General features: G+C 38.4%; 2 protein-coding genes across 7 annotated transcripts in view; one reads left to right on the top strand and one right to left on the bottom strand.

Moving 5' to 3' along the window:
* PLPP1 (phospholipid phosphatase 1) overlaps positions 1-4,901 on the top strand; it is a 90,398-nt gene extending 85,497 nt beyond the window's left edge. For all 4 annotated transcript variants that reach the window (XM_003980965.6, XM_003980966.6, XM_019834145.3 and 1 more), the window contains exons 5-6: positions 3,721-3,897; positions 4,419-4,901. In XM_003980965.6, coding sequence (XP_003981014.1) covers positions 3,721-3,897; positions 4,419-4,550 — 309 coding nt within the window. In that variant the 3' untranslated portion in view covers positions 4,551-4,901. The remainder of the gene's footprint in view (positions 1-3,720; positions 3,898-4,418) is intronic.
* The window catches only part of MTREX (Mtr4 exosome RNA helicase), a 107,676-nt gene continuing 97,231 nt past the window's right edge, over positions 4,779-15,223 (bottom strand). For all 3 annotated transcript variants that reach the window (XM_003980964.6, XM_045060726.1, XM_045060724.1), the window contains 4 exons: positions 15,104-15,160; positions 13,802-13,964; positions 6,559-6,663; positions 4,779-5,064 (listed from right to left, as the gene is read on the bottom strand). In XM_003980964.6, the coding sequence (XP_003981013.2) occupies positions 5,012-5,064; positions 6,559-6,663; positions 13,802-13,964; positions 15,104-15,160 (378 nt within the window). In that variant the 3' untranslated portion in view covers positions 4,779-5,011. The remainder of the gene's footprint in view (positions 5,065-6,558; positions 6,664-13,801; positions 13,965-15,103; positions 15,161-15,223) is intronic.

The raw sequence follows: 15,223 nt of genomic DNA, 5'->3' as shown, positions 1-15,223 counted from the left end.
AAATTAAAACAAAATGAGATTTTGGTTAAACACACAGGGGTGGCTGGTAATTGGCTTTTTTATCTTTTGGTTGTATGTAAGCAACTGACTCACTTCGATCTCCCAGAGAAAAAAAAAGGTTGATAGTAAAGACATAACACAGTCCAGAACTAGCCTCCCACCAGGAACAGAACTGAACTTGCTCAGTCTCACTGGTCGCCTGGATTTTCAGTGTGGCTGCCATTCTGATCCATTTACTCACTGGCTTGCTGTCATTGCTGAACCATAGCTTTTACATCCTTATAAGCTGAGTTTGCAAGTAGCCTATCCTGTATCCTTTTAGGTATCCTTTCTACACTTCTAACAAAAAAGAGAACCCTTTCATCCTTCCAGTGTAAATTCCAGAGGGAGAATACAGTGCAGCAGATGTCTGGGTCAGGCGTGTCATGGGTCATCTTCAATGTCCTCTCAAAAGTAAAGGCAGAGCTGTGTGGTTCAAATGGGGCTTCCCCTTCCCCCTTCAACTATGTTGTGGGAAGACAGTGCCCCTGCCCCCCCGCCCCGGAGGGGAATTTGTAAGATTGCCAGAGAGTCTGTCAGGACTGTACACAATGTTGGATTAGAGTTCTGTAGTTCTTCTGAGTTTTCCAAGATAAGGAACGGACTTCCTTCCACCAATGTGTGTGTGTGTGTGTGTGTGTGTGTTGTTTAAATGTTGATTTTGAGCAGGGAAGGGGCAGAGAGAGGGAGACAGAGAATCCCATGCAGGGCTCGAACTCATGAACTGTGAGATCCTGACCTGAGCTGAAACAGAGTTGGATGCTTAACAAACTGAGCCAGACAGGCGACCCTTGAATGTGTTTTAGTGCCTATATGACTGGCATAGGTATGTGTGGGGACTGGGGGTAAGAATGGAGTTTGCAAAGGCAGGGACTTATAGAGCCTTCTTATTATCAGCTGTGGCATTAATCCATGAGCTCTGTCCCTATATCTAGGATTAGTAGAAGAGTGGTGAGAGCTTCAGACATTGTTTCTCTAAGGCAGTTAGGAACATATTCTTTCCTCGACAGAAACTTTTTAAAGGAGCATATGCTGTTTTCTTTCCTCTTAAAGGACAAGCAATAGAATAAAAGGTTATAAACCCACAAAGTCAAAGAATGCAAAAGGAAACAGCCAATAGGTAATGATGTTGGGAAGCAGTTAGATGAGTGGTAGAACTCAAATGTCTAGTGCCTTCAGAGGGAAGGAGCTTAAGAGATCTGTACTGCAGAACCTGAGAAAGGCTTTGGACATGGAGCCACCAGGAAGATATGGTGAAGCTGTCTGGCAACATGGGTGGGGAGTTGTCAAAGTCTAGACTTGGCAAGTGATCCAAAGTCCAAGAAACTCAGTATTTACCCCTGGAGGTCTACTGAAATGGAAGATTTTTCATGGAAATGAACAGGGCTATAGGTTAAGTGATGCCTGACCTTCCCAGAGCTCCCTTGAGTATCTTGGACTCAGGGAAACACAAAGCAGGCAAATACAAAGCACAATTAGCCAACCTCACCCAAAGCTATGACCACTGTTCTGACCACAGCCTGCATACATGCCACAGCCATTAGTCATCAGAGGAGCCAGAGCCTAGAGGGAGGGCAAAGTTAGGTATATAACCACAATGGGGCGGGGGGGGGGGGGGGGAGGATTCCTGGTACCCCCTTAGGATGAAGTAATCTTTGGATACCCAGAGATGGGGGTAACACCTATACTTGGCTAGATATGTAAGGGGAAAACTTAAAGGGGTAAAGGTTTCATCTGAAGTATATTGAACCTTGTGTTAAAGTCAGGGTCTTTGGAAGGAAAATACTGTTTGAAGATTTTAGAATCCTAAGTGAGGAAGGACCCTCAGCGCCCTGAGTTTCCTTTGAATTGAAAGCACAACATAGGACTAAGTGGAAGTTCCATTTTAGAGTTGGTATTGTTTTTTCTTGCTATGTCCTTAGCAGAGACAGGTGCAGGTCTCCCTAAGATACACTCATAGAAGGATTTATAACTCATAGGTATATGTTTTTAGTCTGCAGAACCGATGCCTTTAACAATTATATGAAAAGGCAGAGGCAACTAAATAACCAGAATAGGGACAGCTGCACTTTTAGGCAGTAATATCCAAACCTGGCTTCAGCCTCACTCAAGGTACTGTTATCCTGAAAATGAAAAAAAAAAAAAAAATTCCAATTAAGGTAGAACTAGTGAGGGGACTCTAACTGGCATGTTTGTGTCGCCAAATTGGCTTCAGCTGCCAGATGCAAACTTTGATTCAACCAGAACCGACTTTCTTCTCAACTCCAGAATGTTGAGACAAGCCTCTTACTATTTATGTTTTTATAGCTTCAACAACAAACAAAAAAGGAAAGGAGGGGCTCTGCAGAAAGCCAGTAGGACTTTAAACCAGCTAATGAGTGCAATTCAGTTGAACAACTCATGTTCTTTTACAACCATGTTGTACAACCATGTAAAAAACTTGATAAAATTAGATAACCTCTGAGTCTTTGCCAGCTGCTGAGAACTGAATGCTCACAGCAGTGGTCAAAGAGCTGGGAATGGATTGTGTATCTATTTCAAATAGGCAGTGCCAATGCACACAACCAACATACATTGTTTTCTGAGGAATGCATTTGATTAAGTGTATGAATCACAAATTATCAAACAGAATTTTTGAAATATACTTTGAAGGCATATTGTTACTAGATAGAAATAAGGCAAAAAATTTTTTTCAAAAAAAGAGACCAGATTTGCTTAAAGGGGGTCAAGTCTTTAGGGATGCACCCAAAGTCAAAGGCAGGCTGACAGAGAAGAGGGGAAATTCTCACCTGATTAGTGTAAAGTCATGGAACTAAAAGGGTGTATAGGTGCTAATCAGAAAATGTATTTCATTGTTGGATCAGAGAACCTGTACTTATTTAGGCAGATTACTGTATTATAAATACAGATTATTTATTCTTTGTTATCCTTTTAAGTAATCTGAGGATTGTGGAACTGTCAAGTAAACTGTTTGAATGAATTAAACTTAGTCCCTAGATAAACAGGGCAGAAAACTTAGTAGGTTGGCCCAGAATAAGGACAACCTTGTGTTCAGAATGCTAGCAGTTTATCCCAAGACTTGGAACTAATGATAACAGTTGCCTCTTAATCAGAATTATAACACAAAACACAGGAAGAGGCGCTGTCAACAATTGTCTTTTTTACAATTTCAAAAGTAGTCTAGATACAGTAATAAACTCTTCTAAAAGTCAAGTTTCTTGGGCACTTTTTGTTTTGCTTTTTTAAAAACAAACTTTTTAAATGTTTATTTTTGAGAGAGACAGAGCGTGAACAGGGGAGGGGCACAGAGAGGGAGACACAGAATCCAAAGCAGGCTCCAGGCTCTGAGCTGTCAGCACAAAGCCTGATGGGGGCCTGAACTCATGAATCACGAGATCATGACCTGAGCTGAAGTCAGACTTAACAGACTGAGCCACCCAGGTGCCCCTGTTTTGGTTTTTAAAAAGATTAACTTTACAGGTGTTAATGAGCATAAGAATGCTTGCCTAAAGCCCTATTCCATATATAATTTATACTCTGATTATTCAGTGGTTATTAATGGTAATGACTATTAACATTTAATGACTATTAATCATTTCAAACACCAACACTTTAGGGGTGTGGTGATACTAAAGTTTCTAGTTGGTATGTTAAACTCTTTATTCTTATCTTTTCTATTAGCTTTACCTTCAAGCCAGGATGAAGGGAGACTGGGCAAGACTCTTACGCCCCACACTGCAATTTGGTCTTGTTGCTGTATCCATTTATGTGGGTCTTTCTCGAGTTTCTGACTACAAGCACCATTGGAGTGATGTACTAACTGGACTCATTCAAGGAGCTCTGGTGGCAATATTAGTTGTAAGTATACAGGACGGCAGCCTATATGTTGATACTGATAAACACTGGGATAAATAAGTAGAAAACATGTGCTATTGAAAAAAACTATACAAAGGAAGATACTGTGGCTTAGTAATTTTTACTAAGAACACCAATGTTACTAAGTCATGTTAGGATAGACAGCAGATAATAAACTATGCTGCTTTTCCTAAAAGTTATAAAAACTTACTACTACATGTAGTTTTGTAAAAGGCTATGCCTACGGCGTTTTGGGTTTTTTTTTTTGTATGAACTGAAGAATACCTTAAGTGCTAACAGAGTAAAGCTGTACTTAAGACCTAACTAAGCAACTCTGAATTTTAGAAGAATTTCCTTTAACATTAAAACTTCCTGTTGGTCACTAATTTTCTGTACCCTTTAACATACGCCTTTTGTTTATATTTATTTTTTGCAAACTGTTACAACTATGTATATGGTTTTTAAAATTAAATTACATCATTAAATACTTTTGTCCCATTCTAAGTAGAATTTGTTCTCTATAGGTAGTGTATGTATCAGATTTCTTCAGGGAGAGAAATTCTCCTTTTAAAGAAAGGAAAGAGGAGGACTCTCATACAACTCTGCATGAAACACCAACCGCAAGCAATCACTATAGGAACAATCACCAACCTTGAAGGTAGCAGAGTGCTCAGATCAAGCTGGCCTGCTTTCTAACGGAAAATGATTGCAACCAGAAGGCAAGAGGATGCGTTTTCTTCATGGTGTACAAGCCTTTAAGGGACTGCTGCTGCTATACCTCTTGGATGCCCACTTTACCTGTGTGTATATAGTTCCCTTTAACACAGTGGTTATCTAATAGCTCTGAATTCATTTAAAAAACTTTAAGCCTTTCACTAAAACAATGCCCACCTGTACATTTTTTTATTAAAAAAATGTAATGCTTATGTACAAATGTGTATGTAATGTATGCTTTCTTAGCATGATGCCTGATTTAAACATAATACATATTAAAATGTTTGAACGACTGCCTTGAGATGAAAGAACCAAATCAATACTTGTGTAAGCATTTGTATGCAGTCAGCTGTAATCAGGTGGTGAAAACTTTAAAATCCCACATTCATTTCGCTGGCTCTTTTTACAAGTAGAGGCTGGCAGCAAATACAATATCTCTCTTGATTTTGGTGATTCCTACAAGAAAAGAAAATAAGATTTAAAATTTTAAGACCACAAAGATCGTAATTCCCCTCTGGTGCGGTTTTAACACAACAATCCTGATGGTACAAGACCCTGTTGGTCTAAAAGATACCTGGAAGAGTCCACAGCCACCTCTGAGAGGGGGGAAACATAAAAACTTAGGCTAGACTCTGAAATGCCCAGTATGTCTCCGTGTGTGTATGTAGGGGGTGGGAGTGGTTCAAATTATTCACAAAGATTTATTACTGAGGAAAGGACTAAACTGTCAAAAGAAGTTATTGGCCCAATAGCATGTACTTTCAGCCTACGTCAGGAGATCCTGTATTTTCACTTACCATGTGAAATTCTTTCTGCCCGAAGACAGGACAAATTTTATTATCTAAAAATGTTTAGGGGCGGCTGGGTGGTTCACAGTCAGTTAAGCATGTGACTTCAGCTCAGGTCATGATCTCATGGTTCATGGGTTTGAGCCCTGCTTCGGGCTCTGTGCTGACAGCTCAGAGCCTGGAGCCTGCTTCAGATTCTGTGTCTCCCTCTCTCTGTCCCTCCCCTGCTTGCTCTCTCTCTTTCGAAACAAAACATAAACATTAGAAAAAAAAAGTTTATATAACGAGACTTAAACTTGGGTTGATGAAATAGGTCTGCCCCATCGAGCATAAGGAAACGTAACTCAGTTTCTGAACACCTCGTCTCAGGACACTGGTTGTGTCAGACGGAACAAACTGTAAACATGTTAGACCCACCGCCCACCTCTGTCACTACCACCTCGGACTGGCTATCCTTCCATGATCTGGTCTTCCTGCTTCCACCTTGCTCATCTACAGACTGGCCTACAATGCAACAGCAAGAATTGCTCTGAAACCCAAGCCAGTGCACAGCACTCCTGTGTTCAAAACCTCCAATAATCATTTCAAGAAAAAGGCCGGGGCCTAGGGGTTAAAATGATAATTTCTTTTCTCCTTCATACTATTCTACTCACTGCTCACTCTGCTTTAGCCACACTGGCCTTGTGCTGCTGCTTAAGTCTATCAAGCATAGACTCCTGAGTGGGCCTTAATGCCACCTCCTGAGTAGGGCCCCCAGGCATCTCATCTATCTCTCAATTCCTATTGTCTCTTCCTCTTTTTCTTCTGTAGACTTATAACCACCTGAAATATTTTAAGTGCTGACTTATTTTACATCTCCCCACACCAGAATGTAAGCTCCATGAAGGCAGGGATTTGTGGGTTTTTTGGTTCACTGCTGTATCCCCTAGTGTTTAAAACAATGCCTGGCAGACAGTACTCAATAAAAAATCTTACAAATGATTATATATAAAATCCCAAAACTTCTTCCCATACACTCTAAAAGTTTCTTTAAACACTACTAGATGGCCCTCCATGGCATTCCATTAGAAAGCATCTGAAAAAGTCTTCCTACATTGTGGTCAAGAACTCAGGTCTCACAGGATTTGCCTTATTAGAAAAAGCTTATAGACTGGATACTGACCTTCTGCAAATTTGTTTTCCAGCTCAGTATTTCCAATGGCTTTTGCTGCTTGACACATCTGTCTAAGCAGTTCTTCCAGGCGCCTCATACAACGAATTATGCTGCCTATAAAGAAAAGGAAACAAATTACTTATAAAATGGAAATAACCAAAACAGTAGAACTTTTGTTAACAGGCAAGATAGGAGAACATGGGATGATTAACTAACAGTACTTTGAGGGACTTCCCATCCAGTAAATCAGGTAGCAAACTTCATTGGCTGCCTGGTAGGCACTAGGAAGGATATAAAAAGCTAAATTTCCCATCCTTGACTAATGCTAGAGAGTCATGGACTTATAATGGGTTGACATTTGCTCTTATTTAGAAATAAACAAAATGCTCTGGGAGCAGGGGAGAGAGCAACTTTGGGTGAAGGCCAGCAAAGACAACATATAACCAGGGTCTATTAAGAATGAGGAGGTCTCTGTCACAGAGTAACAAGGGACGACCACTGAGGCAATGCAGAGAAGTCTGACAAACTGCAGCTACTCAAGGATGCGGAGTGTGGCCTACTAGGGATCTGGATACCATCCTGTGAAGAGAATGCAGAGATTTTTTTTTTTAAAGTTTATTAGGACAAGCCAGGGGACGGTCAGAGAGAAGGAGAGACAGAATCCCAAGCAGGCTCTGTACCATCAGTGCAGAGCCCTAAGTGGGCCTCGAACTCACAAACTGCAAGATCATGCCCTGGGCCGAGATCAAGTGTCAACTGCAGAGAATGCAGAGATTTTTATGTGGGGGAGTAATAAGAGGATCAGACTTGTCATTTCAAAGGTGCATCCATTCTTCCTGACCTTAAACAGACTTTCATCAGTGCCTTCTTCACACAATGTGCCTCAAGGGAACACAAAAGAGGAGATAAGCCTCCTCCCATTTGTATTTGACTCCCTGAGACAAGTGTTTGTATTAAAGCTGAAGCTGTAAACTTCATTTCACATCTGTCTCACTTCAGCAAGAAGGGGCCTGGGATCCTTTCTCAAAGAGCTATGTGCTCAAGTTGACAACTCTTGGGAGTTTACTTTTAATGTCTGATATACATTAGGAATACCTGTCTGACATGCCAGCTAGTAACTCTTAAGCCCTTACTTCTACTCCTTGCAACACTGAAATAATTCATCAGCATTTATCAAGTTCTTGAAATATACTCACTGTTCGGGGCTGAGTTTTCCTTTTTTTTTTCCTCCCCTGAAGCCACCTATGGGCCAGAGCAATGAAAATGCAACAATGCTATTGCACATTCTGTGAGTTTTGTTGGGATGACATTGGTAATGAAGATGACCAGCACACAGGTTACTTTAAAGACAACTGGGGATAATACCCTTCCATCTCTTATATACAGGATGTTCACAACTTTAGACTTGGTTCAACGGACTGAGCTGAGGCACCAGGTCAGAGCAAAAAAGAGCAAAGACTTGATGGAGACCTGGGTTCTAGCCCAGATTCTGCCACTAAGTAATTAACTCTGTGATGTAGGCCCTTACCCTACTCTCATTTCTAAGGTATGTACAACGATAGTAAATGCTATTTAAAGAAAGGGCTTGCTCTACCTAACTCTGGATGGTATCACTTGAGATAAGAGATACATAAATTCTTTGACATGGGCAAAACCGTAAAGGAATATCATGTCATGATATAACCCTTTACCAAAATATCCAAAGTCCATAGCCTTTTTCGCCCTTCTCTCATTAAAAGGTTCATGGAGTTCTGGGGGGAAAAAAAACTCCACCTCTCAAGTACACCCTATTTCTACTACACAATTCTGTCAAAGCTATTTAGCACCTAGCAAGGTACTTTATTAGATTCTGAGCACTTATTCTGTGGCAGGTCTGTAGTGTGTATTTTATGTAAATCACCTTGTTTGACATTTACAATTCCACGAGACAAGCACTGTCATTATCCTCATTTTCCAAAGAAGGAAAAGGGGAGAAAAAAGTTACAGACAACATGAACAAGGTCAGAGCTAGGAATAAATGATGGAGAAATTATGTCAAAGATCATAGAAGTGAGATGTTTTCTAAATTTTCTCTAATGTGTATTACTTTAGAAAATTTCAATTTATAATAAGTTTACACATTTAAAATAATTAAAAAATAAATATTTTATAAGTTTCTTAGGCCTTACTGTAAAGCTCTTCACTTCTGTAAAAACCTTCATTGCCAGGACCAAAGAATTTACCATTAATGAGTTTCTAGAAACAGTAAGTGGTAAAAACCGGCAAGTAGGATCTAGTCAGATAAATGGGTGTTTTCTGATTTTAGCAATCAGAAAGTCACTGGTGATTTGTAGTAATTTCAACAAAATGAGACAACACATGTCCCCAACAGAGCGGGGGAGCAGACGCTTGACACCCTATGTCCACTGTCTCGAAGTTTACAGACCAGGGATTACATTCGTCTACGCCATTTACTATGTGAGGAACTATATTATAAGCAAGTGAGGAGTGACTTCTTGTGGGTGGTAAAAATATTCTAAAAATATATCGTGATAATGGTTGTACAGCTCTGAATACATTAAAAACCACTAAATAATACTCGTAATTAAAAGGGTGGATTTTTATGCTCCGTGAATTATAATCTCAATGTTGAGTTCTTTCCGGAATGGTGAGGTAAACCTGAGTTTAAAGGTCAGTGACATTGAAATGGACATTTAAAATGGTGAATTTTATGTATATTTTGTCACAATTAAAGAAAAAAAAATTCTGATTACTCAGAATTCAATGTTGCTTCCTACTCTAGACCCTGGCCCATGGCAACCATTAATCTACTTCCTGTCTCTATGGATTTGCCTATTCTGGACATTTCATATAAGTGGAATTATACAATAGTTGCCTCTGTCTGCCTTTATTATTATTATTTTTTTGATTAAAAAAAATTTTTTTTAGGGTTTATTTTTGAGAGAGAGAGACAGAGTTCTAGCAGGGCAGAGCAGAGAGAGAGGGAGACACAGAATCTGAAGCAGGCTCCAGGCTCTGGGCTGTCAGCACAGAGCCCGAAGTGGGGCTCAAACCCATGAACCATGAGATCATGACCTGAGCTGAAGTCAGATGCTCAATGGACTGAGCACCCAGGCTCCCCTCTATTTGCCCTCTCTTACACCTAGAACCTTAAGGAGTTCAAAGTTCATTCACATTTTAGCATTAATCGGTACTTCATTCCTTTTTATAGGTGCTACTACATAATACTGACATACCATAGTTTAATTATTCACTGACTGATGGACATTTGGGCACACATGCTTTAAAAGGCAATTTTGTAATCAATGAGGCTCATCTGGTTCTTGAACAAAACAGTATGATTCGCACTGAGGATGGAAAGTAACACCTTTCTCTGAACAGTATTCCTACCTCCAGCTTTCTGGTATTCCACAAAGTGGTCCCCATAGTTCATGTTCTGAATCTGATTTCATACTCACATGTAAGTGGTTTTAATGAGTTTGACCTGAGGTTAGGATCACAAATGTATCTTCTTGCAACTATGTATCACTGGATCGCAGCTCAGGCCCAAACCCTTTCTGGAGGGTAGAGACGGCTGCTCACAAGGCACCAAGCACAGTACCTGCTCCCTTACCAGGGTCTCAGTAATTATTCACCAAATGCCTAAGAATCAAATACTAAGTAATTTAGTACTAAAATTTTGCCAGAAATGAAACAGACATAATACATGTTACTAAATGGTCACCCTATTATTATTAGCAAAAGTATTTCTAAGAACAAATCCATTGGAAAATCCCTAGTGAGAGTGATGTACCTTGACCTAGGGAAGGGTAAAACTATGAATGTTGAAAGGCATTTTGAGAAGAGCTTGTAGTGGAGGCAGAGTGTGTGAATGCACTACACGGCATTTGTTTTAAAAACTTGTGGCAGGCAGAAGCAAACATTTCCAGTGATAGCACTGGTCATTAGAAACCTCCTGTGATGAAATAAGTGAAAACTAAGTCGTTCATGCACAGTGAAGAGTACAATATTGTTTCTGTATAGACAAAATTTAAGGGCCTCTGAAAGCTTACAATGGATCTATTACATAGAGTAATAGATTGAAACTCCAGACCTTAGCCCCTACACATACTGTTTTAAATTCCTCTTCCAATTTAGTTTGATAGAAATAAGAAAAAAAACCCCACATTATACCGTTTTGTTTTCAGGGTGATACAAAGGAAGTAAATATTTGTATGAAGTCTTCAAACTTCCTCAATTGAATCACAGTATAAGCTCCTCTCTTGCATTAGGCATCCCTTCAAACACATGGTATTTATCATTAAAATGTTAAGTTGTGCCAGTTAATGTCTGAAAAATAGTTAAAACTACCTCTGAAATGACATGAAAGGATCACTTTTATTTTCATATAAAAAAAAAAATTAAGGGGCGCCTGGGTGGCTTTAGTCGGTTGAGCTCAGGTCATGATCTCATGGTTCGTTGGTTCGAGCCCTGCTTCAGGCTCTGTGCTGACAGCTCAGAGTCTGGAGCCTGCTTTGGATTCTGTGTCTCCCTCTCTCTCTGCCCCTCCCCTACTCATACTCTGTCTCTCAAAAATAAACATTAAAAAAAAAAAGATAATTAAGAATCAAACTAGTAACAAATATGTTTTGAACAAAGTGCATTTTAAATTTCCAATGCAATCATTTTGTGCCAAGACACAATGTACTATGGGCTAAAACTCTGGTTACAGTATTTTCCCAATCATATAAAACATGTACTATAACAAGTTGAGAGAATAGCTATTCTGAAATGGAAGAACTAAATAACAGCAGGGTAAATAAAGGGCGGGAGTGTGGGGGACACACAGTATGCTGGAAAAAGGATGGACTATCCTAAGTAAATCAAGGTTCTCAGTTATTTTTCTGCTGTTTACTTACGTTTTATTTTTAAGAGTTAATATACAGTCTATCCCAATTTTACAAAGAAAAAGTATAGCTGATATAATGGCATCCAGACTAGAAAAACATGAAGATTACACTGATGTCAGACCCAACTTCAAGTTATAGTTATAAACTGAATTCCTCAGATTTTCAAACTTAGATTTCTCACACAAATTGTGATGTACAAATAGCCCCAAGGAATTGGAAAGGGGCAAAATAGATTTCAGGAATGCTGGTATGCTCTAAGACACCAAACTGTCTTCAATTTCAGCAGTTTCAGATCTATCTCCGATACTGCGATAATTCTTCCATTTAAGTACAAAGAACAGAAAAATAATCCACAAAGACAATTTTATAGGGCTCTCCAGATTTGCAGATCTGTTGCCCCTTGATTTTTCTTCAAACAAAACAAACTATCTGCTATGAACCACTATTATGTCATTGTGTCTGACTTCTCAGAGAAGCAGATATTCTATAAATATGAGCATAATAGCTTGGAATTACCTAGGCATAGAACAGTCATTAATTTCATTCTTAAGAGTGGTGGTGCCGTATGGCAGCTTTACACTGCGCAAGTGGTCCTACACATACCAAGTTTCCTGTGTGTTACGCAGTGTTCACAAGTGAAGTGTGTCACGCTTTCCTCTTCTCACATCCTCGGCTATGGCTACTCACCATGAAACTGTTATAAATACCCTCTTACCATTCCTACAAGCATGAAGTGTCAGTGGATGGAGATGGTGCAATCTAGGTTAGGATTTAAGAAGACCCGAAATTCAAGGATAAGGCATTAGGGTGCTTAGATGCAGTTATAAACTACCATGTGATTTGTAATCACAGAGGCCGAGGTTCAAATCCTAGTGCCATCATATACCACACCTCCATGACGTTGGGAAAATTACTTTTTAAAAACTCAGCTTTCTTGAACAAAGAAGAAATAATATCTACCCTGAGTTAATCACTTTGGTGATTAGATGTAAATTATATAAAGTGTTTACTAGCACAATGCCTGGCACACAGTAGTCACATAATAGAGCAAGATTCTAGAACCACATCACTAAATGATCATTTAATGGAGGCTTAGAAACAAACTTTATGACACCATGTACACCATGTAACAGGACACCATAATAAAAAAATGCTATAAACGTCAACATTAAAGCTTAAAACCAATGAAGTTCAATGTAGTATAGTAAAGGCTCTAATATTCTGTTGCAGAGATGTTTGACCTTTGCATCATAAAAATCAATGATTCATCAATTAATAGTCTTTAATAATGTTAGTTTAAAAGCATATAATATTGGATGTCCCAAAATATAATTTCTCTTAAAAACAGTAACAACAGCATTTAAAATATTATTACAATAATCTCTACAAACTGCAAGCTCATTTAGTTTCGTTTTTAAAGAGTTTAATGTAAATCTCTAATTTGATAAATACCATTCACCATTATAAATATCTACATAAGTCAATATTTTTGAAATGAATAAAACATTTCTAAAACGGTCTTCTTTAAATACTGTGGGGGGGGTTTTTGCTTCTTGTAATTCTTATTTCTTTCATATTCCCTCTGCCATTTTTTCATTTAAAATGTCTGTTCAGTTGAGCAACAATTATCTTACAGTCTTTAAAAATTCTGCATATTAATCTGATTCATGCTGAAGTAACATCTGACTGAGGCCAAGTTTGTTATTAGAAATTCAGTGATGGACAGCATTTTCAGCTCTTTTAAGTGGAATTAATACAGCAAGCCTTGAGGTTACTGCCAAGCAAATAAAACCAAAGAGGCGGAAAAAAAAAAAAAAACCACCACACAAATATGACTTAGTAGGATCATCTGTTTATCTGTGATGGCATTATTCCATTTTATTACCGAAAATTAAAAACATTATTCCTGTTGGGGTGTGCCTGGGTGGCTCAGTCTGTGAAGCATCTATCTGACTGTTGATTTCGGCTCAGGTCATGATCTTGTGTTCATGAGATCAAGCCCGCATCAGGCTCCACATTCAACGTGGAGCCTGAAGATTCTTTCAAAAAATAAAAAATAAAATATTATTTTTGTTTAGTTAAAACACTGCCATCCTGAGTATATAATTTCCTATCAAAAGGAATGTATGTAGGGGCAGCTGGGTGGCTCAGTTGGTTAAGCATCTGACTTCTGCTCAGGTCATAATCTCATGGTTTGTGAGTTTGAGCCCTGCGTTGGGCCCTTTCCTGTCAGACAGAACCCCCTTCAGATTCTCTGTCCTCTATCTGTGCCCCTCCCATGCTTGTGCTCTCTCTCTCTCTCTCAAATAAATATTAAAAAAAAAAAAAGGAAAGAAATGTATGCATATAGGATTTAAACATACCTTCAAAGACATCTGTCATCTTGCAGATATGAGCAAATGTTGCTCCCGTTGCCCAGGTATACACTACATCCATTAAGTGAGGTTTGAATGAGCTTAGATAAGTTTCCTCATCAATTTCCAATTTGGCTTCTGCTGAAACTTTTGCAATTCTTTTAGCACATTCCTTTGAAGATAGAAGATTTACTTAGTATTTCTTACTTCTGACCTCCCATATACTTTCTTTCTTTAGATTTCCAAAGCCAGAATTCTACAAGTTCCCTTTTTCTTCCTAGGTTAATATGCCCACAATTTGGATATTCTGTGCTTCTAAGTAGCTATAGTTCCTTTTCCACTGCTAAGTGTCAAGTAATAAAATTTCTCCATTACACTGAATTAAGAAAAATAGATGAGTGTGTTTTTCACCCAGTTACACCTTTAAAAAAAAAAAAAAAACAACCAGAAACTCTTCACTAAAATTATTCAAGAGTAGCATTTAACTAATCTCTAAGTATTTTATGAACAACCCCAAAACCCCAAAGACATCAATAACAAAACAGATTTAGAAAAGCACAAATCCTATGGCAAAAAAATGCTTTTCCCCAACAATGCTTTAAAAAATATAAATCTTAATTTTATTTTTTCCCCACAAAGAGAAATTTAGATCCATTCCTTCCTCCAGGGTAATATAAAAGGTCAAAAACCACCGAGTACTATATAAACTTCCCTGGTTCTGGAAGTTTAAATTTCTTAGTAACAAGGGATGTTAAATGTTCCACCGAAGAGACTTTGTTATAATTGACTCCTCCTCTTTTGCAGTGTCATATAGTTCATCTTTCCCTGTCTTTCCAATGTTGAAAAGGTAGATAAAACAGTTTATCCCCAGAAAATAAAACACACAATTACGATAAGCTACTGTGCCTTTGAGGACCCGGGGATAATTAATTTCTGAGGATAAAACATATTTTAAAACTTTGTTGTAAACTAGAATGGAAAACAATACACAAAAATTAAGCTAACTAAATCCTAGTCCATCAAGAAGCAGTTCTTAACACTGAGGAAAACAGTGCAGGCACGGAGTTGCTGATACAGCCTATGTGATACATTATTCCATGTTAAATCTGCACTCACAGCAACTCAATAAAATTTATTACACTGGTGGGGGAGAATTTAATAGCATTTAATAGCATTAAATGACAAGACTAACATCAAGTAACATATTTAATCCTGAAAGAAGTGGTCTCTGGAATGATAAATACTAAGACTATGAAAAATGTTTATTTTACATATTCTATTCATAAAATACGTAGTTCAAAAAATTTCTACCTGCATTTGACGAAGTGGTCCTGCTAACTGCTCAGTTAATTTGGGCATCTCACTTGACTATAAAAGAAAAGGATAAAACCCAAGTTTAAAATGCAGTATATACTTCCTGCTATAACAAAG

The sequence above is a fragment of the Felis catus genome, chromosome A1 (genome assembly GCF_018350175.1).
Source record: "Felis catus isolate Fca126 chromosome A1, F.catus_Fca126_mat1.0, whole genome shotgun sequence".
NCBI classification, from domain to species: domain Eukaryota; kingdom Metazoa; phylum Chordata; class Mammalia; order Carnivora; family Felidae; genus Felis; species Felis catus.
The sequence above is the reverse complement of the archived record's forward strand: the minus strand, read 5'-3'. Positions and strand labels throughout refer to the sequence as shown.